The sequence below is a fragment of the Phalaenopsis equestris genome, unplaced genomic scaffold (assembly GCF_001263595.1).
Source record: "Phalaenopsis equestris unplaced genomic scaffold, ASM126359v1 Scaffold000203, whole genome shotgun sequence".
Classification (NCBI taxonomy): domain Eukaryota; kingdom Viridiplantae; phylum Streptophyta; class Magnoliopsida; order Asparagales; family Orchidaceae; genus Phalaenopsis; species Phalaenopsis equestris.
In genome coordinates this window covers 1,545,498-1,571,040 of record NW_018164645.1, presented here as the reverse complement: position 1 = coordinate 1,571,040, position 25,543 = coordinate 1,545,498, and the positions used below count along the sequence as shown (strand labels likewise).

At 34.9% G+C, this 25,543-nt stretch overlaps 1 protein-coding gene across 9 annotated transcripts in view; it reads left to right on the top strand.

Annotated features, from left to right (window-relative positions):
- LOC110022881 (palmitoyltransferase ZDHHC18-like) overlaps positions 1 to 12,499 on the top strand; it is a 38,207-nt gene extending 25,708 nt beyond the window's left edge. Inside the window, exons 9-12 of one of the 9 annotated variants that reach the window (XR_002293822.1) lie at positions 3,820 to 3,879; positions 3,960 to 4,011; positions 4,102 to 4,246; positions 11,801 to 11,858. Coding sequence is in view for 6 of the 9 variants with exons in the window: in XM_020722017.1 (XP_020577676.1) it covers positions 11,679 to 11,738; positions 11,819 to 11,870; positions 11,961 to 12,046 (198 nt within the window). In the remaining 3 variants the exon portion in view is untranslated. Of the gene's footprint in view, positions 1 to 1,670; positions 1,737 to 3,819; positions 3,880 to 3,959; positions 4,012 to 4,101; positions 4,451 to 9,424; positions 9,521 to 11,678; positions 11,739 to 11,800; positions 11,871 to 11,960 lie in introns of those variants that run through there. The other 8 variants (XR_002293821.1, XM_020722017.1, XM_020722018.1 and 5 more) reach the window with 8 other exon arrangements.
- Positions 12,500 to 25,543: the final 13,044 nt, after the last annotated feature.

Sequence of the window (25,543 nt, the reverse complement as noted above, 5' to 3'; positions counted from 1 at the left end):
TTGGTTTTCCTCATCCTACCTTGAAAACCTAAACCTTGAATTCTTGAAGACTAGAACCATTGATCATTATCGAGAGTTTTCTCAAGTGACTCCCGTCATTTGGGATGTAATTAACTATAGGGGCTTGCCTCTATAGGGAACTTGGAACCCAGGTAAAATAAACCCTATTTAATCTTTGTGTTAGATAGGGGAATTTGTCGGTCATATATAAAAGGTTCGCAGACCAAACGGGTGTCACAAATCTCTTAGTTTGCAGGATTGGGTCTATCGCCGAGGTCTACACTTATCCTTCGGGAAGGTGTAATATTCGCGGTATCGGGCACGATTATGCAAACTATTGGACTGATGAGATCCATTGGGTCTCATTTTTTTTTAAAAAATTAAAACACCTACTTTCAAAACCCAAACTATATATATTCTTTTATATTTAAATTAAATTTCAAAAATTATTTTTTATAGTTCATATTTTCAAATCTATATCTATCGAAAAAGTTGACCGACATGTCTTAGGTATCTCACTTTGTGTCTGGCATGAGTTATGCTTTCTAGTCACTAAACTCGTGCAGGGTACAATGTGTGTCCACCTTGGTATGTGTTTATCAATTGGTACGAATCACATTACCTAGCATATTTGACACTTAGTTTGTGTTTATGCTTGTCGTTTGCCTTGAGCATCTTTCATATTAATTGGATGTTTGCATGTGCTTGTTTTAGTGCCTCTCGGGAAAGGAGTAATTCTTTTTGTATGTGTTCTATACCCAATGCAAACTCATTCGTAGTACTTTTCTGCTTGTTGCATGACACCCGAGTCAATTCCCGGGTGAGGTGTATTTCCTTTATAGGTGGCATATACCCACTATATTCGGTTTGTATGTGTCCTGTGCATGTGACAATCCTTCATTGGCCCTTGCATGATGTGTGATCCTTCTCTTTGGGGTTCATTGTGATCGTTCATACCTCGATCTAATGATCATAATATGTTGAGTCTTTTGCATGTTGTATGTGCATTACCCAACTGCCTTGATGAGATATCCTACTCGTTAGATGAGTGATTTGTTTGTTGGTCATAATACTTAAACAAGTATTGCTCGCGGGGATACCTCAACGAGCAATGTGAGTTTTTGTATTATGACCAATATGTGTATGACTGTACTAAGGTTCTAATGGCTCTAAAGTACCTCACTTGCATGTTACAAACTCGCATTTAATGATCCAATATTTTAAAATAAAAAAAATTAATATTTTCCTTATTTATATTATTTTTTAATTTTAAAATTTATTTAAGTCAGGTCATACGTGAGATCTCTTATTTAAAATGTCATCTCCTAGTGACGTATTTTAGATCCCTTATATCTTTAGGACGAGGTCAGTTTTGGCGACGCCGTCAAAGTCATACAATAGCCCTCACCCACACTATGCACACACATTTAGATGTTGTGATTAGGCCACCTTGTATTTAGATGGTTTGCCAGACTAGGGCTAGGTTGTAGCTATGATTTTTCATGTCTTGGTTATTGTTCCTTGGTTTGAGCCCTAGCCAGACATTTTGTGTTGCTTTATATGTTTACTGGGTGTGAGATATGCTCACTAGTATATTAGGGACAGTTTTCTTGCAAGAAGCTATGTCCAACTGGGAGTTGTAATGATTTATGTTAACGCATTTTCTGTAGGTGTTATTAAGCTCTCTTCCCCCTGGACATGGTTCACCACGTTGTATGTAGATAATCTTTATGCTAACTTGATTTTTCGTGTAGCTCGAGTTTTTTTTAGACTTTATTATGTACCTTTTATAACATTTAAGGGATTCTATACTAGCAATAATGTAGAGCACGAGTTTCGATGCTTTTAACCTGGGAATCGTGGGGTCAGTACCTTAATTTGGACTTTTACTCGGATGTATAACATTAAGACTAGACATGTATATGCAGAGTCTAACAATCTTTTTGCTTTCTGGGATATGTTGCCGATCCAACGACATCCAATCTGTGTTATTTATTTATATTTGGCTCGGTTTAGTTGGTGTTGTGTGCTGAATTTCCTCTTTCTTACTAATTATGGTTTATCTGGGAATCCTGTTTAATACAATTTAGGCTCTTTAGGATTAAAATATTTCATTTCTATGAAAATCTTAATAATAAAGTATTGAGCTTAATTAAAATTTTGGATTAAAATATCATCATTTTAAAATGAGTCTTTTATTTCATGTGCGTTACTTTTCTGCATAGCATTTAGGTATGTTTTAAAATGAGCCGCATGTATGGACATTAGATGATTGTATTATTTTGCATGTCCCCAGGAGAAGCTTCCTGTGCTTCTTCAACCCAATTGACCAAACATAAATTTTCTACTTATGTGGTTGTCTAATGCACTTATAGTGTTAGAGGCTTTCCGACCTAGACGGAGTGTAAGTCCTTTGTGGGAGTGTTTTTAGCTTTGTAGCTGGACCTCTTTTTTCTCTACTTTCTGATGACTTCCTTGTCATTTACTTGACGAGTATAAGTCCCATCTCTTTGAGCTCTACCTTTATAGGGTCATAGACTTAGAGTTTCATTCTTTTGACCTTAGGGCTACTGAGGTTTCCTTGGACGACACAATTCATGGATTGTTGACAAGGAGTCTTTGATCTGGTTGGGTCGACTACCTTCTCGCCCAGATAGATTTATAGTACCCGTAGCTTGAGATGACAGATGCATGGTATCCTGACCCTGCTACTTCTACTTCTTTAGGGATTCTATCTCTCATTTGTCGAGCCCATTTGAGCCTAGTTGTCTTTTGTGACTTTGTTGATGTCGTTTTGACGATTCCGTTTGCTGATAGGCTGCCGCCCGTTTTGGATGCAATGATTTATCCTCTGTCCTTATGGCCCGGTGTGCTTTGAAGTATAGAGATGTTACAGTCGAATCGACCTGGTTATTTCCTAGGTTTCTTTCTTCGGTGTGCCATCGCTCCATTTATGGATATGAGGGAATCTTCCTCTCCCATATGGCTTTGTTTATGCTCTCGAGATGACGAGATGTTCTGATGGATTAACATCCTTTTGGTGACCTATTTACCAGTAATTGGGATAATGTAAGCAAAACATTTTTTTTATGAAAAGTACTTAGGCATTCCACAAGATGTAATTAATCAAGGTGATACATTTCTTTGAGAGAGTTATTGACCCCAGAAAAAAATCTTTTTTTATTATCTTGTTATGGATGACTTATGTAGAGATTCTCTTTGTGAATAACGTGTTTCAAGATATTTTGATCCAATTTTTGTTTGAGCGTATACTCTCGACCTATCACACGAGAATTACCTTATATGAGCTTTCCATGTTTCTTTTAAATTTATTTGTCTATTCTTGTCTTATATCAATTTTTTTTATTCCCCTCTTTTTTGGATCATTTCTATGATCTGAGAGAGATTTATTTGAAACATGGAATAATATGACGATATATAAATAAATAAGCTGATGACTCCGAGTTCTTAAAAAGAATCCAAAACATTCATTTCCTACAAATAATGAGTTTCTAATTCAATAGATCTTTTTGGATTAAAATAAAAGGTTTCATGTAACAACTTACAATCTTGTGATTACCTAGAGGACATTCATGTGCATAGTTCTCTATCATAGACTATGTTTCGAAATTGTTAGCGTAAGTTTTAGTTAATGGTATTAGTAGAAACTTAAGGATTGCTCATGATATCAGTTGGGGGTGCGGAGAAGTTAACATAAATTCTCAGGCTTTTGATCTCGACGCTTTGGTGCTCCTATTTATTGCACTACTTTGTATCCATGCTGTTCTAATCTATGCATCTCTTATACTCTTCTTTCAGGCGCCCTTCCTAATCTGGCATTTATATTGTATATGTTGCAACATCAAAACTGATGAGTGGGTGAGTTTTTTCCATACATTATATCCAATAGAAAATTCATGCTCTTCTCCCATTTAACTCAGACAGGAATCATCATGTAGGTTAACTGGAGTGAATACCCTGTCTTTCAACTTGTCGCTCAGTCTCCACAAGGTTCATTCACTAAATGTTTCCATGTAACTGTTTTCGTCAAGATTATTCATTAAATTTATCATTTGTGCCTCATTTATTTTGTCTTTTCAGAAAGTTCATTCACAGTGATGAGATTTGTGAATCCGTATAACCAAGGTATTCTGAGCAACGTTAGAGAGTATTTGACATCAAGTTAAAGTGGTGGTTTTGTCGAACAAACTCATGGGGTCATGCTATGACTACAAATCAATGCAAGGTTGACTCTCCTCTTTGATTCACTCAACAAGTGGCACTTGGCTTTGATAACTTGTTTGGGATATTTTTGGTGGTAATTTATTTCATTTATTTATTTAATTTTTGGATGTAAATTATATTACTTTGTTTAATATCTTGCACATCTATTCCCTACATCCAAAGAATATTTTCTTCTTATCTATTTATTTGCATCGTTTATTTTAAGGTCCGGATGTGAAAAGTGAAGGGTTGTGTTAGGTAGTCGTCAAACCCGCATTTAATGATCTAATATTTTAAAATATAAAAAATGGATATTCTCTTTATTTATATTATCTTCTTTATTTTAAAATTTATCTAAGTTAGGCCATACGTGAGGCCTCTTATTTAAAATGTTATCTCCTAGTGACGTATTTTAGACCCCTTATATTTTTAGGACGGGGTCAGTTTTTGCGACTCCGTCAAAGTCATACAGTAGCCCTCACCCATACTATGCACTCACACTCCTTGACCTCAATTTTGAGGTCTTTCTTTCCCTCTTCCCAGAGCCTAAAATCTAGCCTTAGGATTTCCTTTTAACCTTCCTAAAAGACTAGATTGGGACTCACAATATTTAAAAAATCAACTCATTTCTTTATTCCTTGAATTTTCATATGGACGGTTTCAAATCCTCAGCATTAAGTTGAGTTGATTAAAGTCGACGTATTGTAGCTCAAGTCGATTTCCTACAGGATTTGAAAGACATAGGTGAACCCCATGACGTACGACGTTTGACTTTATGCCAAGAACAATATATTTGACTATGATTGTCGTTTAGGCGAGAATCGATCATCAATCTGCTCATCAAGCGGCTCCGATCGGACTGAAATAACTTTATTTCTCGTGACGCGCATGAGTTAGAGTTAAATTGGTATGATATTCAACGAACTTGTCCGGGTGACGCCAGATGACGAAACTGGCCGCTCCGATGCGTCCGGAACGTCAATTTTAGGCTGGAAGGACACCTATTTTGATAGGATTTTGAATTGATCCGAATTGTGCGTAAATTGACGAATTTAAATAAAGTTATTTTTTTTAAAATAAAAAAAAGAAACGAATTTCTTAAAAAAAAAAAATAAAACCCACGCATACGGTTCATTCGGCCCCCCCTCGCTCACACCTCATCTCGGTCGTAACCCTTGCCCCTCTTTCAGTCAAGATCTCGAAGCTTCCTTCCGATTCTCCGGTCATATTCTTTCCTTCCGAGCCTTAACCGACTCTTGCTGTCGGTTGCTTCGCCGGTAACCTTCTCTAACTGATTTTCCCGCCCAATTGAATCTGGTAACCTTCCTATTCTTGAATATAGATATTTTCTTGCCTCTTGCGGTGTTTCTCTTCACTGCCGGTAGATTAGTTGGTAAAGTTCCTCTTCCCCTTTTCGACTATAAATATCCCCCTGGGGGAAGGATTTTGGGGTTAGCATTTTGTTTGGATGATTTGAGGATTTCTTTCTTGGCTTGAAGTTTTCCTTACGCTCTCAGAAAGTAAGTTCTCCTCTTTTTCTCTTCAACTGTTTCGTATATTGGCTTTGATACTTGTGAGCCATATTTGAGATTTTTTTATTTTTTATTTATTTTATATTTTTAATCAAAGTTTGAAGTGCTGTTTGAAATTTTAGATTATAATCGTATGCTCGATCTTAAAGAAATAAACGGTTATATATTGGTTAGCTCAATAATTTTTTATACATCATCTGAAATCTGATTTGAGCTAAATGAAATGCGGATTCATGACACTTACGGTGAATGATAATAGATTATTAGTGATAGAAAGAAAGATGCATATATTATTGTTCATACCGTTCTTTATTATTCTTCTTTGATTTAGAGTTGAATAGAACCTATAATCATAGCTTGTTTAATTTCTTCTTTGATAAAAAAAATATACAGATATTATCGACTTATTGAAATTAATATTTCCATAATCTCAAAATTGTTATGTTTAATTCTTAATTTTGTGCAAGATATTGCTATGTTATGCCATAATTTTCAATGCTAGAAAGATTCACATATTTACGATGACTCTTACATATTTGCCTATTGAATAATTAAGCTTCACCTCCTTTATATATGCTTGTTGTTGTACCTATATGAGGAAAGATATTTCAATAATATTTTATACATAAAATATATATATATATATATATATATAACAAAGAGTAGAAAAGGTTTGGGAAACAATGATGTGAGGGTGTAAGTCTCATTTCTTGATAATCCTGGAGACATATTTCAACATATAGGCTGTCTGGGGAGAATTAGATTCTTATCACACTTGAGTACAGAAAATTTCAATTCTGCTATGTGAATTACTCCTATCTTATGCTATTATTATTTCAGCATTTATGATGCATAGTGTACAATTATTGTGTATTTACATATCTAATACTCGAATTTAGAAAGTGAAACTATAGATCCTTTAAATCATAGCATATTTATATATCTAACATTTATGTTTATAAGCAGGTTATAGAATTCTCTAATTCGAAAGTCTTTATATGTTCCTCATTTTAAATCTTTGAATATTTACATATCAAACACCTGAATGAATATATATAGCTGTATGGAATTGTTGTAACTAAATGTGTTTGTCCCCTTCATATGCAAATATAATTGAATAAGTGCAGATTCTTTTTTAGAATCTGGATGTATTTGAATATGGAAAGTATAAGATTGATGTATATTTAATCATTCATAAGTACATACTTGTGTAATATCCTAATCATAAAGGAGAAGTTGTTAACTTTCTCTAATCATCACATGCTTATGTATCACTTAATTGAGCTATGAATTTTATTTATTTACATATGTAACATCTAAACTTAATTTTTACATCCATACCACTTCACTGGTTCCATCGTTGTCAAGATTGGCCTGATTTTAATTGGTTATTTTCATTAGTTAAGCTTGCTTGCTTTGTAAATCTTTTAGCTGAAATACTTACTGAAATTTTAAAGGCATCAAGAAGCATTTATTTGTTGTTCATACACTCTCCATATCAGAAAAAAATGTCTGAGGCTATCAAAAATTTGAAACATCTTCGATATTTGAATCTTACTGTAAATCTCACTCAAATGCCAAGATCATTAAGTAGTCTTTATCATTTGCGGTTCATAATCTATAAAAATGTGGCTGGAAGGATCTTGCTCTGATGGTTTCTTATCTGGCGATGTGAATCTTTCTAATCTGCGTCACTTGGAATTAACGTGAATGCATTTTCTAGTGCACCTGGAATTGGGAAATTAAGTTCACTTTAAGAACTAATTGAGTTTAATGTTAAGAATAAGAATGGTTACAAAATTGGTGAGTTGGAACACATGAGCGAGTTGCGCAAATTAAAAATACATATTTTTTTTTGGAAAATATGAAGGATGCTAGAGAGGCTCACACTGTAAAATTATTTGAGAAAAGAAAGTCTAGTCTGAGCCTATCGCCAAATTAAAATCTTATTCCCCACTTTGAATTTTCATGTGCTTATCATTTAACTTCATTATTAAATTTTGTATATATAGTTTGCAAATGTTTATCTAATCCATTCATGTTATTCAATTGCAATTTGTTTTGAAGCGCCAACATAATTAATCAGGCACACCTTTAGTTGTTTCACTTTCTTTACTTTTTCTATTGTATAGTTCTGTCTTTACTACACAGTTTTTTCTTTCTTTACAGTACTTTATTATGAAGCTTTCCTTTAGTTTTTTCCCTTTTACAATACTTTACTATACAATACCTGCATGATCTGTATAACACTCCATTATATAATTCTTTTCTTTCCTTTCTTTACTGCATCGTACTATATATGTTCACCTGTACTTATACTTTTAATTATTGCTTCTCTAGCATGTTTATATGATATCTTAGGATAGAAGGTAGAGCACATGTTTAGGATTGGAATCTTATGACACACTTTTAAAAATTTCAATACCTTTTCAAAATTCTATAATACACATTAATATGATTATAAAATAATGTTTTAAACTTTACTTAACATATAAATAACAAGAACTTAGCATAAGTTAGTTAGGTGTTTTCTCTTCTCCCTCCTTTTCTTGGGACGAGACGACAATATGGAGTAAGTGATGATTCATCTCCGAGCAGCGGTCGAGATAACAACAGAAGTTGGCGAAAGGAACTTCGGCTGGACTTCGATAGATTTAAATAACATACATATAGGACGTCGAGGTCGTTCGTCTGACTCGAAGTAACTCCTCACACGCTATCTTTTAGGACTTCCTCCAATTGTTTATCGTACGATATAAATCCTAAACTTTTAGGATTCTGAGGTAGTTATCTGATACGACATAAGTCCTATTTTCTTGGGATTTTTGCATATGACATGTAAATACAAGCCCCAAATATCTAAATAATTTATAAGATTGAAACACTAAATACAGTTTTCTTTTCAAAAATATAAAGCCGAACCGTAGATTAGTTTGAGATATTACTGAAATCTCTTCAGTATCTCCAAATATCTCTTACTTTTGTCCCCCTTGGACTCCGAAAATAACTGTTTCATATTGAACCATTCCCATTTGAATTTCCTATAAACAATCATGAAAACCTAAACGTTGAAATCTTGAAGGCGAAACCCTAATCTTAATTAAGAGTTTTCTTAGCTGACTCTAATCACCTAAAATGTAATTAACTATAGAGGTTTGCCTCTATAGGGAATTAAAAGAACCAAGATTAATCTAAATCCTGTCTAATTTGTGTATCAGATATGAGAATTTGTCGGATATAAATTTTGCAGACCAAAATAAAGTCATAAACTTTTAAGTTTAGGTAGTTAAGTCTACCAACAAGTGCTACATTTATCATTCGAGATGATATATAATTTATGGTATTATGCTTAGTTACTTAAAATATTAGATATATGAGGTCTATCCGATATTTTTATTTTTTAAAATAAAATATATTAAAATTAAAAGTACATTATTTATATATCTTAAATTTTTGAAAATTTTAATGGCCGACAACACTTAGATGTTGTGATTAGGCCACATTGTATTTAGATGATTTGCTAGATTAGGGCTACGTTGTAGTTACAATTTTTCATGTCATGGTTATTGTTCCTTGGTTTGTGCTATAGCCAGATATTTTGTGATGCTTTATGTGTTTATTGGGTGTGAGATAGACACACTAGTATATTAGGGATATTTTTTTTGCAGGGAGCCACCTTGTTAATGCATTTTCTGCAGGTGTTGTTAAGCTCTCTTCCCATTGGGCATGGTTCACCACGTTGTATGTAAACAACCTTTATGCTAACTTGATTTTCATGTAAGTCAATTTTTTTTTAGACTTTATTATGTACCTTTTATAGACTTTAGGGGAGTCTGTACTAGAAATAATGTACATGCACGAGTTTCGATGCGTTTAACCTGCGAACCGTGGTCCATACCTTAACTTTGGATTTTTACTCTGATGTATAAGATTAAGACTAGACATGTATATGCGGAGTTTAGTTGCCTTTTTTCTTCCTGAAATATTTTGCCAACCCAACGACACACGATCTGTATTTTTTATTTATATTTGACTTGGTTTACTTGGTGCAATTTGTTGAGTTTCCTCTTTCTTACTGATTGTGGTTTATTTGGAAATCTTGTTTGATACAATTTAGGCTCTTTAGGATTAAAATATTTCATTTCTATGAAAATCTTAATAATAAAATATTGAGCTTAATTAAAATTTTAGATTAAAATATCATCATTTTAAAATGAGTATTTTATTTCCTATATTTTAATTTTCTGCGTAGCGTTTGGGTTTGTTTTAAAGTGGGTCGCATGCATGGACATAACCGAATCATATTTTATAGTCTCTATGCTTTGGACTTTAGATGATTGTATTATTTTACATATCCCGGGGAGAAGCCCCTGTGCTTCTTCAGGCTCACTGACCAATCATAAATTTTCTGCTTATGTGGTTGTCTAACACACTTATATTGTTAGAGGCTTTCCCGAACCAGACGGAGTGTAAGTCCTTTGTGGGAATGTTTTACAGCTTTGTAGCTGGACCTCTCTTTTCACTACTTTCCGGTGACTTCCTTGTCATTTACATGACGAGTATAAGTTCGACCTCTTTAAGTTCTACCTTTATAGGGTCATAAAACTTAGAGCTTCATTCTTTTCACCTTAGGGCTACCGAGGTCTCCTTGGACGACACAATTCATGGATTGTTGATAAGGAGACTTTGGTCGGGTTGGGTCGACTACCTTCTCGCCCAGGTAGACTTAGGGTCTCCATAACTTGAGATGACAGATGCATGGTAGCCTAACCTTGCTGCTACTACTTTTTTAGGGATTTTATCTCTCATTTGTCGAGCTCATTTGAGCCCAGTTGTTCTTTGTGATTTCGTTGATGTCGTTTCGATGCTTTTGATTGCCGATGGACCGCCACTCATTTGTGATAAAATGATTTACCCTCTGTTCTTATAGCCCGGTGAGCTTTGAAGTATAGAGATTTTTCAGTCGAACCAATTTGGTTATTTCTTTGGTCTCTCTCTTCGGCGTGCCACCGTCCATTTGTGGATATGAGGGATTCTTCATCTCCCATGTGGCTCTGTATATGCTCCCGAGACGACGAGATGTTCTGATGGAATAACCATTTTTTTGATGACTTATTTACCAGTTATCAGAACAATGTAAGCAAAGCCTTTTTTATCAGAAGTATTTAAGTATCATCCAAGATGTAATTAACCAATAAGATACATTTATTTGAGAGTACTCTTGACCTCAGAACAAAAATGTTCTTTTTGGTTTTCTGATTATAGATGACTTATGTAGGGATTTTCTTTGTGAATACCATAGTTCGAGGTATTTCGATCTGATTTTTGTTTGGATGTGTACTCTTGACCTATCACACAAAAATTATCTTTTATAAGCTTTCCATGTTTCTTTTTAATTTAATTTGTCTATTTTTTGTCATATATATTTCTTTTCAATTTCCCCCCTCTTTGGATCATTTTTATGATATGGGAAGGAGATTTATTTGAAAAAGGGAATAACACAACGACATATAAATAGATAAGTTGATGACTCCAAGTTTTTAAAAAGAATAAAAAACATTCATTAACTACAACTAATGAGTTTGTAATTCATTAACTACAACCAATGAGTTTGTAATTCAATGGACCCTTCAAACTAAAATAAAAGGTTTCATGTAACATCTTACAATCTTGTGATTACATAAAGGACATTCTTTTGCATAGTTCTCAATCATAGACTATGTTTCGAAATTGTTAGCGTAAATTTATTAGTTAATGGTGTCAGTAGGAACTTAAGGATTGCTCATGATATCAGTTGGCGATGCGGAGAACTTTCATATAAATTCTCAGGCTTTTGATCTCGACGCTTCGGTTCTCCTATTTATTGCACTACTTCGTAACCATGCTGTTCTAATCTGTACATCTCTTATACTCTTCTTTCAGGTGCCCTTCCTAATCTGGCATTTATATTGTATATGTTGCAACATCAAAACTGATGAGTGGGTGAGTCTTTTCCATACAATATATCCAATAGAAAATTCATGTTCTTCTCCCTTTTAATACAGGCAGGAATCATCATGTAGGTTAACTGGAGTAAATACCCTGAATTTCAACTTGTCGCTCATTCTCCACAAGGTTCATTCACTAAATGCTTCCATGTAACATATTTCGTTGAGATTATTCATTAAATTTATAATTTGTGCCTCCTTTATTTTTTCTTTTCAGAAAGTTCATTCACAGTGATGAGATTTGTGAATCCGTATAACCAAGGTATTCTGAGCAACGTTAGAGAGTATTTGACATCAAGTTAAAGTGGTGGTTTTGTCGAACAAACTCATGGGGTCATGCTATGACTACAAATCAATGCAAGGTTGACTCTCCTCTTTGATTCACTCAACAAGTGGCACTTGGCTTTGATAACTTGTTTGGGATATTTTTGGTGGTAAATTATTTCATTTATTTATACATTTATTTCATTTGTGGATGTAAACTATATTACTTGGTTTAATACCTTGCACATCTAAAGCCTACAACCAAAGTATTTTTTCTTTTTTATTTATTTGCATTGTTTATTTTAAGGCCTAGATGTGAAAAGTGAAGAGTTGCGCTAAGTAGTCGACAAATCGTAAAATTTGTCGAAAAATCATGACATTAATCCTTGTCCTTGTATAAATGTTAGGGCATCCCTTGAAAGCGACGTGTTTTATGATCTTAATAATATGAAAAGTGTATAAGTGTCGTTAAACCGGCACCCCCGACCGCAGTGTCTAATAAGCAAGAGTTCCTATATTACGGACAAATGAGGGTAAAAAAGCTAGTCCATGAAACTAATATTAGGATAAAGTCTTTGAATGTAGGTATTCTTACAGGTAAATTAATCGAATTAGTTGATATTATGGTTCATAAGAAGATAAATGTCTTATGTATTCAAGAAACTAAATGGGTTGGAAAAAATGTTTTAAGGAGATTGATAGTTTTGATTGTGAACTTTGGTATTCAGGTAAGAGTCACACTAGAACTGATGTAGGTGTAATTATATATAAGAGTTTGAAAGATAATATTATAAAAATTAATAGAATTGGAGATTGAATTATAGCCTGTAAGATTGTTGTTAATACTAAGATTTTTAATGGTACAACTGTTTATGCTCTTCAAGTAGGTTTAAATATAGGTTTTAAAGAAAAATTTTAGAACCTAGAAGAATTAATACAAATGATACATTTTGAAGAAATTTTTTTTTGTTGGAGATTTAAATGGACATGTTGATAGAGTTGTAGAAAATTTTAGAAATTTTCATGATGGCTACGGTTTTGGAGTGATTAACGAAGACGACAGAGTCATATTAGATTTTATTTTAGCGTATAATTTTATTATTATTAATATTTTATTTAATAAAATAGATGAACATATTATTACTTATAAGAATGATCTAATAAACACAAATTGATTATTTTCTTATGAGACGAGATGGTCGAAAATGTAAAAATTGTAAGGTCATTCTAAGTGAGAATTTAAGTACTCAGCATGACTGTGCAAGATGTCATGCAGGACATATAGCACAGAAGGTATCGTGTTCGGTCGCCTAGGATATAGGACATCACTAGGGAGAATTACACCTTGCCCCAATAATAACTAGACGCACATACAGATGACAAGCACATACAAGATATAGTGCACCATGCAAGCAAACAAACACACTAATGTACATGCGAGACATACTCTATGCATGTGATATGTCAACAAGGCCGAGACTGCTAATCAAACCAAAGAGATCTGTCTACTAGGCCGCAACGGTCGGTTAGACCAAAATGTCAGCCGACCGGGTTAGAGCGGCCAGTCGAACCAAAGCGATCGGTCAACCGGGCTAGGACGGCTAGTTGGAGGGACCAAAATGTTTGATCGACCGGGTCGGGGAGGCCGATCTGAGCAGAGTGGCCGGTCAAACTAGCCGGGGAGGCCGATCAAACCAAATTGGTTGATCCACCGGGGAGGCCGATCTGAGCAGAGTGGCCGGTCAAACTAGCCGGGGAGGCCGATCAAACCAAATTGGTTGATCCACCAGGCTGGGGCGGACAGTCGAGGCGAGGTGCTCTGCGGGCATGACCGGGGAGGCCAATTGAGGCAAGGTGCTATGCCGACGGGCCGGGGCGGCCGATCGAGGCAATATGCTAAGCAGACCGAGATGAGGTGGTTGCTCGGATCAGAGAGGTCTGTCAATTGGGTTAAGGTGGTCGGTCAGACCCAGGTGATTGATAGATCAGGTTAGGGTGGCCGGTCATACCCAGGTGATCGGTAGATCTAGCTAGGGTGGTCGGTCGACCGGCCCGGGCAACCGATTGAGGCAAATGTGCAATGCCGACTGGGCTAGGGTAGCCGGTCGCGACAACGTGCTATGCCGAGAGGGTCGGGGTGGCCTATCGAGGCAAAGCGCAACATTCTTCAAGCAAGACACGTGATGCAATTCAAAGCAAATGATCATGCTCGATAACAAATCATACTTGTGCTAACATCCTCGCGTGGACAACTAGGGTTTACCACATGGGTATGCGACATAGCCGTCTCCTACTCTGGCAAGGCATGTGGGGAGCTTCACTTTCGAATCTCCTAAAAGGAAACTCTATACGATGCTGTGGAATTAGCTAGCCACAATGCTTGTCCCATGATTTATAACATAAGTTAGCTACAAAGCTTCTCTCACTTTGCAAAATCCAAACATCCCAAACTCTCTAAGGAAGGTTGGTGAATATCAAAGCAGGGGGAAATCGGGATTCTGATCCGCTAGGATTTAGGTTCAGGGTTCACAACGAGAAATCACTCTGCTCGGCAAAGGACTTAGCCACGCATGTGATTCATAACCTAGGGCTTTCTCTAGGAAATCAATGACCAATCCAAGGGAGTGTGATCGTGCTGACTAGTGTTGGCCGACCAACTAGCCCCGTGTGGGCGATCAAACCCACAACACTTAGCCAAATCTAATCTTAGGGCTAGCTAAGAAGGAAAAGCTCGGATTTCGAGAATCTCACCATTGCAGAGGTTGCGGTAGCATTTCTTCAAGTAGGAGGAAGCTCTTCTAACGGTAGAAGAGAAGCCCACGTTCCAGCGAAGCTTCAGTGAGGTCCACTCTATTCCTCCAAAGAACGAAGAAGTTATCCTCTAGAAGGAAAGTTCGGCAAGACTCTGACGAGGTTCCGAGCTCCGGTGGTGCTTCGGTGATCCTTCCCCAAGCTAGGATAAAGCTCTACTTTAGTGTAAGAGAGAAGCAACCTTGCTCCCTTGCTAGCCAAATTCTCTCTCCTCAAGGAAATCTCCTCACACACTCAAGGTAAATGACGGAGGAAGGTGAAGGAGGGGAGTAAAAAAGAGGAGCAAGTAGAGTTTCTTGTGGAAGAAGAAAAAAGTGAAAAGGAAGTAGAATCTCTCACTCTCATCTTTTCACCAAGCACTCCACCTCAAGGCCTTCAAGAAGAAACCCTTGCTCCTAGGAAGAAGAAACACTCCCTTGCCCTCTCAAGATCTCCAAGCCTCAGCCCCCCAAAAACTAACAAATGAGAAGAGATTGGCAGAAAGGATATTCCCCTAGGTTTAAACCATCTCACCAAAGGAAATCTCCCATTTGCCCCCTTACTTAGCCCTCTTGTAAACCTCAAAGAGAGGCCTAAATGTGGTATTATCTACCTCTTTTCTCTTCCCAAAAGCAAATCATCACAAAGTTTGCATTTTGGCTGCCTCGGGGTGTGCCAAGGCAAATTAGCTTTTTTTCGCGATCTAGGATTGGATTGGTCCTAGGTGCCGCGACTTTGGTGCTTAGCCGCCTAATCTGGTGCTACCCAGGTGGCGCATAGCTTCCCAGCTCTTGAGAAAGTGACAATTTTGAGCTATTTTGGGTGCTTAGGCGCTCAGGACTGGTGCCTAGGTGCCTAGTCTGGCGCCTATGCATTGGAAACTAGTGCCAGACTTCCAAGGGCTTGGTATTGACCATCCGGGAGGGCATTTTGGGCGCCTAGGCCCCGGTCTAGCTTCGAAAAGCTTGGTTCACACTGGAAGTGCATGACGGAGGATTTTCTCGCTTTGAAGACTATGGTAGACCACATATGAATAATTTATGATCCCCTAGCCTATAAAATGAGTATTTTGCTTGTGCATTGATTGGAGAATTTGTTATTGACGGGCGCCCTGGACTACAGTGTGGGTAGGGCATTTCAAGCCGTATTTTTCCCGCAGCGCGTGCAGGAAGGCCCCATGACTTCCCTCGACTCTGGGGAGGCTCTGAATGGATACAAAGGGACCTCTAATCACCATAATGAACATCAAACATGCTCAATGTCTTGGGTGAGTCCGTTCAACTAAGGGTTCTCCCGGGTAAGGTCGAATCGTTGCAGACCCTGGTTTCGTGCCTTGAACACGTACACGAGGTCTCGATGAGTGTTTTGTGCTACGTGAAGCTATGAAGGAGTTGTGAATTGTCTCGAGCCAGTCAAATGAACACTCTACACTCGCGATAAAAAAATTGGCGCCAACTGGAATATTTCTGTGATCCTCTTAAAAAGAAATTTTCTTTTTGAATGGCTATTGCACAAAGTTTGAAGGGATAAAAAGTATTCTGCTGGAGGAATTTTTTTTGGAAAGAGATTCCAATAGTGAGAGCAATAACATAATGTCATATTCTTCAACATCCACTGATGGTGGAAAAATCAATTCATGAGATGGTTATATATCCCGTCAAAATTGATGTGACGAAATTTGACATCAAAGAGAACTTTGACATGTGGTCATGCGAGGCGATGAATGTGTTGTGTTCTCTGAATCTGGAGGAAGTCCTATATAGCAAAGAATGCCCTGAAGAGATATCAGAGAGGGCTTGGTTGAAGATAAATGAAGTGCTTGTGACTCAGATACGAAATTGCTTGACTCAGAAGATCAAATATGGGATGATGATGAGAGAAACAACTCAACACTTCTCACAATGCAACTCTCATAATCACTCAAGTCCCTTTTATAGAGGAAGAATAGGACATACAAGTAAATAATTTTAAAAGACCAAATTACCCCCAATTAATAAAATAATACAACACTTTCTTCAAGAGCAAAATTGGATCGATATCCTTAAGACCTAATCCCATTTCAAACTTCAAATTTAAACCTATGGATGAATACTAATCATTTGCTATTTTTACTCCATTCTTAAGCTATTTGATATTGAACTAAACTTTAAACTCACATATGTTTTGACACTCTTTGTCTTATGTTTGTTGCATCAATTACATTGCTTTTAAGCATTTGTCTTGAAACGTGATGGATCTTATATTTTTCATATGTTTTATCTTATATTTGTGGTAAATATTGATTGAATTGTTCATATATTTTGCAACTCCAATGAGTTGCACTCAACATTCAAGAAGAGGCTTGATCTCATTGCAGCTCCACAAAGTTGAGTTGGCTCCTTGTGAATTATGATTTATGATATTGACAAACATGAATGATAATTGAGTTAGCAACAACATATTTTAATGATTGAGCACCAAGACTTAAATCAAAATAAAAGCTATAATGATGAGTGAAAACTTGTTGCATCCTACTCTTCCACTTTTGATTGTGAAAGGATTTGATGATGTATGAAGTACATGCGAGTAGGATATGGAAGCTGGTGTGGCTACTGTTATAATGAGTACTGCTCCCATCTTTTATCCTTTTCTGACTCAAAAGTGTTCAGTTGGTCTCTAAAGAATTGAAATCAGACTCATATTTGACTGAAATTAATAATTTCTTCCCCTTTGTGTGTTTCTGGACTGGACACTGAACTTTTTCGATTGATTAAATGAGAGAATTTCTCTTGATTTTTTATAAATATTTAGTCAAAAGAATGACTAGATAGAAAATGAGCTTTTTTTGGTTGCACAACACTACCTTACTACATGCAATAAAAACATAAATGTTGTTTAATTTATATTGGAAATATTATAAAGGAAGAAAAAAAAAAGAGAGATGAAATGAACAAATTTAGTAATATTAGTGAAAACATAATAATAGCAATATTGGATGCTATAATTTATAACTTAATTTATATTGGAAGGAAGATATTTTTTCTCTCTCTTTTTTTTTTTAATGTTCGACGATATATGTGTGTCTGTCTCTTAAGATATAATGATGATCAGGGTGGAACTAGTTTTGTGCAGGTTGGGCAGTTGTTCACCCTGAAATTTGAGATTTGTACTAAAGGTTTGATATTTATATTTATGTCATCTTGGTGTCACCAACCTATGCATAAAAATGTGTGTTTAATTGTGATGGTAATATTTTTGATGTGATGTTACATATATAAATATATAAGAATTGTGTACTATGTATTTAAAAGCTCAGTGGTGGAATCAAACTATGTCCAGAATAAGCAATTGCCTCCTGAAATTTAAGGGTCTGTTTGGGGCAGTTGTAGTTTATTGAATAATCTGCTGATAATTTATGTGCGGTGGCTATTACGAATTTTAATTATTTTGGAAAAGCTAAATCGTTGCCAATAATAAGCTCCCACCGCACATATCTAGGTGCGGTGTGAAAGCGTTGTTGAAAGCGTTGTTTTCTGCGGTTTTGAAAACACATAAGCTGTGAAAATACAATTTACCCAAATAGCTCAGACGCGTTTTCAAAACGCCACCGCACCAAATAAGCTGCCCTAAACGGGCCCTAAGATTTCTCCACATAAATGATAAATTTCACAGTACTAAAAAAATAGACTTTTTGGAGATTTTGCCCATCCTAAAGCATAATAATGCTGGTTCTTCCTCTCTAAATGCTCCTATTTAGTATTTAAACTGTAGATAGTTAATGAAGCCTAAAGCATAAAAGCAAAGCTTTTCAGGCTTCAAATTAGTGTGTTCCTGACGCAAAGAGAAAATGACAGTCTCCCAAAAAACAAAAACAAAGAAAAAGTAAAGTAAGATTCCAACATAAGTCGAAATGAAACCTAAATCTTCCATGAATAATTCCTTCTTATCGAAAAGACTTGAAGGTCTTTAATTGTATGGTATATTCGTGTTTTTCATTGTCATTTGAGTCCATTTTCATGCCTGATTAAGTTTAGCTTTAAATCTTTGGCCATAATAAAAATTATCTAATGGAATTCAAATAAATTAATTACAATTATAAAAAGGACAAATAATGGGTTTTTAATTTTGGGGGCAAAATTTTAGTATCTATGTGAAAATTTATTCGGGTTCATTTACAAACATACCGCTCAATTATTATATATTTAAATGTCTAGCATCTATTTTTTTCTTACATTTTTACCCCTAAAAAATATCACTATTTTAAATTTTAGAATATGAAATATCCCATTTCATGTATAGTTAAGTTGATATTTATATATATTAAAGAATGGTCGGAGGCTATAATACAAGCCCTAACTCACCCTCATTTGCCTAACCACTTAATCCTGCGCTGCAAGACGGATGTGTTTAGGCGAGCTCGAGGGGACTTGAAACCGACTTCGTAGATCTTAATCAAAGAGTCACAATGAACAACACACACACACACACACAAAGATACATACATATAGATATGTACACCTAAAAATGGTTTTCACATATCTCGAGATAATTAGACAGTCCAAGATAAAAAGGCTAAAATATATTGTACTATCCACTTTAAAGCAAGGGCAAAGATAGAAATATTGTATTTTTTTCCTTTATTTTCTATAAATAGAAGATTCATGACATGTATTAAGAGGTCATTGAGCTCTCCTTTCTCTAAACCCCTCATGTAAGAAGAACTCTCTCTTTCCCCTCTCTTGTATCGCATGTTCTGTGAAACAAAATGGGCTAAAAGGGCCTTTGAACAACCATCTTCGCCCTGACAGGACAAGTCTCAGATAGATCTGGATTCAAGAGATAAACATACACAGCTATACATATATTAGAATAAAAGTCACTATATCATGCTTGGTAACTGAATTATCTTCTCTAATTGTATGATTTGAGCATAAACTTTTACTATTTTCATTCATTTAACTCAGAACACAAATTATATTTTAAAAGATGTACAACCGACATAAATTTATTTATTTACACTTTGTTTTATAAAAATATAATAAAAAGAAATAAAAAATTATATTTTGTTTTGAAATAAAATATATCTGACATATTCAAAAATAAGTTATATTCGTTTTAAAACAAAAGTAATACTTAATTTTTTTTAATGTTTTATAAAACAATTAATTTTTTTAAGAAAAAGAAATATGTAGGAAATACCTTAAATAAACATGTTTTTAAAAATAAAGGCAAAAAATAAATCATGAAAAAAATGATCTCAATATGATATTTTATAAGTTTGCTTTAGTTTTATGGAAAATTTACAAAGTAGCACATTATTCTTATGCACTGACATATCTCACAACTAAACTTTGATGTTTAGGTATGCAGTTTCGTGCTTTAAAATTATGCATGAAACGATCTATTATACTTTTAAAAAGTGATAATAACGCTATTTTTTATGTGATATTAAAGATTTGACTGCTATGTGCCCAAATATAAAAACTAAGATATGAGATATGCGAATGCATATACAATTATTATCACTATTATTATTTGGCATGAAAGTAGAGAATTCATTAGGGCACATAAAACTATGGGGTCCAATCCTACAAGAAATCGGCTTAACAAAAATCAAGTGAATGATCCTTTGACATAGGTTTATTTAATCTCCTAGCTTTAATTATAAAAACATTATTAGGTATCATAAAAAATAATAAGTAATTATTTTAATAAAAAATTAAAAATATAATAATTATTAATTTTTTTAAAGTATTGCATAGAAAAAATAAGCATAAATTATTTAATACAACATTAATCAGCAAAATTTAATATATATATATATATATGATTTAAAGTTTTAATATTTTAGGATATGCATGTCCAATTAATTATCCAACACACGTGCTAAATCATTTTTTAAAATTTGACATGCAACAGGCGTGTCCAACACGTGTTGGACGAAAAAATCTTTTTATAGAGAAGTGTTGGTATATATTGCATAGACTATCATGATTGTTTAGGGTTTTTATGATAATAAAGCATGGTTCAAGACTAGCTGGTGACTTATGACATAACTAATGATGCTAGAAAAGAATTTCATTTGAAAAAGAGAACCAATGCATGCGAAGAGCTCTTTATCACATGAGGAAGAATACAATGACAGCTGAAAATATGGATCTATGGCTGCGTGGCCGACCGACCACATTCAGATCATTGTTCGGATGTGCCGTCAACCACATGTAATAATTTTCTGAGAAGCAGGGACATACTAATCAGTCAGAGCACTTGCAATTACGTGAAATGAGAGATGGTACAATACGCCACGAGGTTCAGTAGTTCGAATTGCTGACATGTTAGTAATTAATTCCAGTTTACCCAATTTAATTAAGACTACTTATTGTTGTGTAGTTATTCATGAAAATACAAATTTAAAATAGGTTTATTCAAAAATCGAGTCAACTTTTGGTTACCATGTGCAACTTTTAATCGGACATTCTTACGAAGAGTGCAATAAGTGCTTCATCTTTATTAATTTAATAAAAGACCAACATAAGGTTCCTTTATAATGAGCTATAGTTCTGTATGCTTTCAAGCTTTCAGTCAGAATTAAAAATGTTCATATGAAATTGAATCTGTCATTAAAAAATTTTTATCATCTAACACAAATCTTAATCAATGTATTTTTTAGCAAGAAATATTTTAAATTCAAATTCAAGATCATCCCGCCTCAAATTTAGCAAGTTTATAGTGAAATTGAGTGTTTTGCCTAAAGAAGCCCAACAACTCTATAATTAGTTCAATCCATATCTAATCGGGCCAAGATCAAGCAGTTGAGCACATTTGGAAGCTCTAGATGGTCAATTGAATGGTTAAATGACCTCCAAATTTGACATATGTAGAGTCGAATTGAGTGTCTCGACGATAGTAATTCAATGAGTTTGATAAAATTGTTTAATTTTGAGATCATTAAGGCACCCAAATCCTTATAAAATCACCTATGATTAAGAGGGATCAATATGGATTGTTTCGGTTAAGCGATTAGTTAAGTTATGTGCCACGAGAGAGGGGGGGGGGGGGGGGGGGCGGGGGGTCGGGGGGGGGGGGGGGGCGGTGTGTTTGAGAGGAGACTTGACGAGTAATCATTTGCCAACATTCAAGTCTCTAACCATCTTCAACAACAGTCCACAGTCGACAACCACTGGAGATCGACAATCACTACTTGCAACTATTGTAGCCAAATTACGACTGTTGTTGAATTTCTCAACAGTTGTATTTTTTTAGCTAAATAAAGATAAGTGTCGTTTTTAGTGTATGATTGTAACTTCGTTCTCTCTATCATGAGAGAAGAGCATACGTTTGTACTTCCGAATATATTGTGGATTATTTTAACTAGACCAGACTCCGTGATTTTTTTTCTCTTTCCTCGAATTTTTCATGTAAAAAAATTAATTTGTCTTCTCTGGCTACTTTTCTTTTATCTGTGTGTATGTTAAATATTCGTATGACACAAATTTTCCATCACATATTTTAATATATATCTTCTTGCCACCTTATTCATTTATCTCACACAGAAAAGCAGTAAATGTCTCCAAAAATCATCTTTATCTATTTTACTACATTCTATATTATTATGATAAAGACTTTTTAATTAATTGTGCAAATATCTGAACAACTACAAGAAGGTGAGAGGGTACGGGATAGTTGCCACTCTCTTCTTCACCAGATGAACATTCCATATAGAACTAGCCTCCAGTCTGCTTTTAATAAGCGAATTAAAGGAAAAAACTTGTTATCATTATTTTCTAAGAGCAATTGATGGAGCAGCGCAATATAAATTGAAAAAGCTGACTAATAAATCAATCAAAATCGTCCTCCTGATAGATTTATTTAATATAATGGACATGCTTTGCAAGGGTGCAGAGGGCATCTTCGAATCTGATTCCTGTACGGTTATGTTCTCATATCTTTGCGAGACCCTGCCATGATGGATTGAATTCATGTGCTCCTCATCAAAATCAAAGCGATAAAGGTTGGATAACTACATATTTGGGGCTCTGCTAAAATTCCACAATATCTCTTATTTGTTGCTTCAATGAAAAAGAGAAAGAGAAGACAGACCAACAAATAAAGCTAAAGCTGCTTCTACTATGCCTCTCTCTCTCTCTCTCTCTCTCTCTCTCTCTAGTTATTAAGTTTATGTAGACACAAAAGTAAAGCCTCATGCAAGTTGGGAGCCTCTGTTATTCAACTTAAAGGTATAATCTCCAATAATACAAGATACATAGAAGAGGACAAGTCTTCACTTCGATTTTATTGGATGAAAAATAAATACAGTAGCTCATTTGTTTGTTCAAAATAAATAAATAAATAATTAATTAATTAATGATTATTATTTTTCATTAATTTCTAGTGTAAAAATGAAAATAATATTATTTTAATTAATAATGATTTATTAAGATTATATGTACAAGTACGGCAAATACATATATGAGCACAGACAAGTTGAAGAGTGGACCATGAAGAAACACCCCGGAAGCAGAACAACCGCAAGCAGTTGCACCTCCTTGCAGGCACCCATGCGACTGTGATGATGTGGTCATACCCAATTTGGACGTAGCTGCGCCGAGCAGCTTACGTAACCACACCGCAACGGACATAACTATGTTGAGATGTTTCAAATCATTCGCTTCTTTCCCAAAACCATGCACAAAATATTTATGTCGCTACTCAGTGTAGGGTTGTAAGTGATTCAAGCCAACTCGTGAGCCGGCTTGAGCTCGGCTCGATAAGTGACTCGTGAACTAAGCTTGATGAGCTAACAAGCCAAGCTCATGCTACTCCCGACTCGACTCGCTAGCTCGTGAGCTAGCTAGTTTAAAAAATATTAATATGAAGTTACTCAAAATATAATAAATTTAAAGACTTTATCTTTGAAGTATTAAAAATATTTTAAAAAAACATATTTTGTATATTATATGATGTAATTTTCTATTATTTCTTTCCTAATTGCTCATTCTATATGTCATTTTATTATAACATTACTTTAAATTAATATTATTTTTTCTCTTTAATAATAAACAAGTTTGCTCGTGAGCCGATTCGACCTCTTAGTCTTAAGCTCGAGCTCGAACTCGAACTCGAACTCGATAAAATTAATCAAGCTCAAGCTCAAGCTCAAGCCAAGAGTGGCTCGAGCTCGACTCGGCTCTTTTACACCCCTAACTCAGCGTGGTTTGCCGTTGGGGCAGTTGATTTGCTTTTGGTTTTTAAGCCTTCGATTCGAGGGATGAAGTGATGCTATCTCAAATGCGTCATTTTCGATAGGCTTCTCAAGAGGTAGAAAATGGTTGAGAGAGAGAATTTCAACAAGAGCCTTCTTTTTGGGAGATTATGAGAAATTGTTAGAGAGAGAAGTTCTTTAAGTTTTTATTGATAATAGAGAAAAGCTCTCAGTGTGTATTTCTTAACAATTATGATTCTTTATAGAAAAAATTTCTTGGTGGTTCAGTTCCATTATTTATTCCCCTTCTCAAGTTTTTTTCTCACAAGTCCTCGTATGTTTTCAATGGAATTATTTTTTGTTATGGTTTTGCTTTTTTTATTTTATTCCTAATTCCCAGAATTTGTTGTGATTCTACTCCACATTATGGTTGTTTATTTCTAATTGATTGAACCTTAAGTGTATATTATGACCGCAACAAGAATTTTGTGTGTGTTCTAAATATGGAAACTAATAAGTTGAATTGAGTTCATATGCTAAAGTGACTGAATCGAGTTCACATGCATAATGAAGAGGCTGAATCACTTCTCTACAGAGGAAGTGACATATGCCCACCTAGTAGGGATAGCTATTAGGGAAGATCATCATTAATATAAAATTACTATGAAGAACACAGGTTCAACCTCTCTTAAAAGGCACCGCCTCACATCCATTCCTTAGTTTTTTCATTAAGACATCATGTATTGGTGTGATACTTTAGAAATTGATTTTTTTTTTTATAAAACGGTAGATAAGAGGAGAGAAGAGAGTTTTGGACCTCGTTCCAAAGTCTTTCTCCCTCTTTAATATTGTAATTAAGAAAACTTCATATGAGCAATTTTTTCGGACTTGTCTAAGGAAAAAACTCAAAACACGATCCTTGAGACTCTCTCTCAAATCTCACCACCATCTGTCTCACTTTTACCATTCATCCATGATTACGAGGTCTTTATTAAATTGTATGTACTCGCAAGCAATATTAGATCCTCCACTGTAAAACATTCAACAAAGATTTTTAAATATTTTAAATCAATATTTGTGTCCAAATAGTAAGTTTGAAAAGAATAAACAAAACAACAAAAACGTCCCCAATGAGATTAAATATATAGAATCATGATCATATTTTAACAATGATCCAAGAAGCCTAATGAACAAGAACTTTAATAATCGAACCAAAATCAAACTAATAATTTGCTCCTACTGTTGGAATGGAAAAGCTTTTAGGAAATGACAAAGGCTAAAAAACAACTTATGGAAGAAGCTTCACTCTTGTTTAACACCTTAACTTGGCTTGATACAAACTCAAAGACTCCACCCCTATTTATACTAGTGGCACCTCCTAAATTAATGGCTAAGATTGTGCCACCACAATTACAATCCAATGGTTACAAATAATTCCACACCTACCACACAATAATTCAACACCTACCACACCTACCACACCTACTACACAATAATTTCATACCTACCACATATTCTAGAATAAGCTTATAGAAATTAAGCTTTATTTAAACAACTAAAACAAG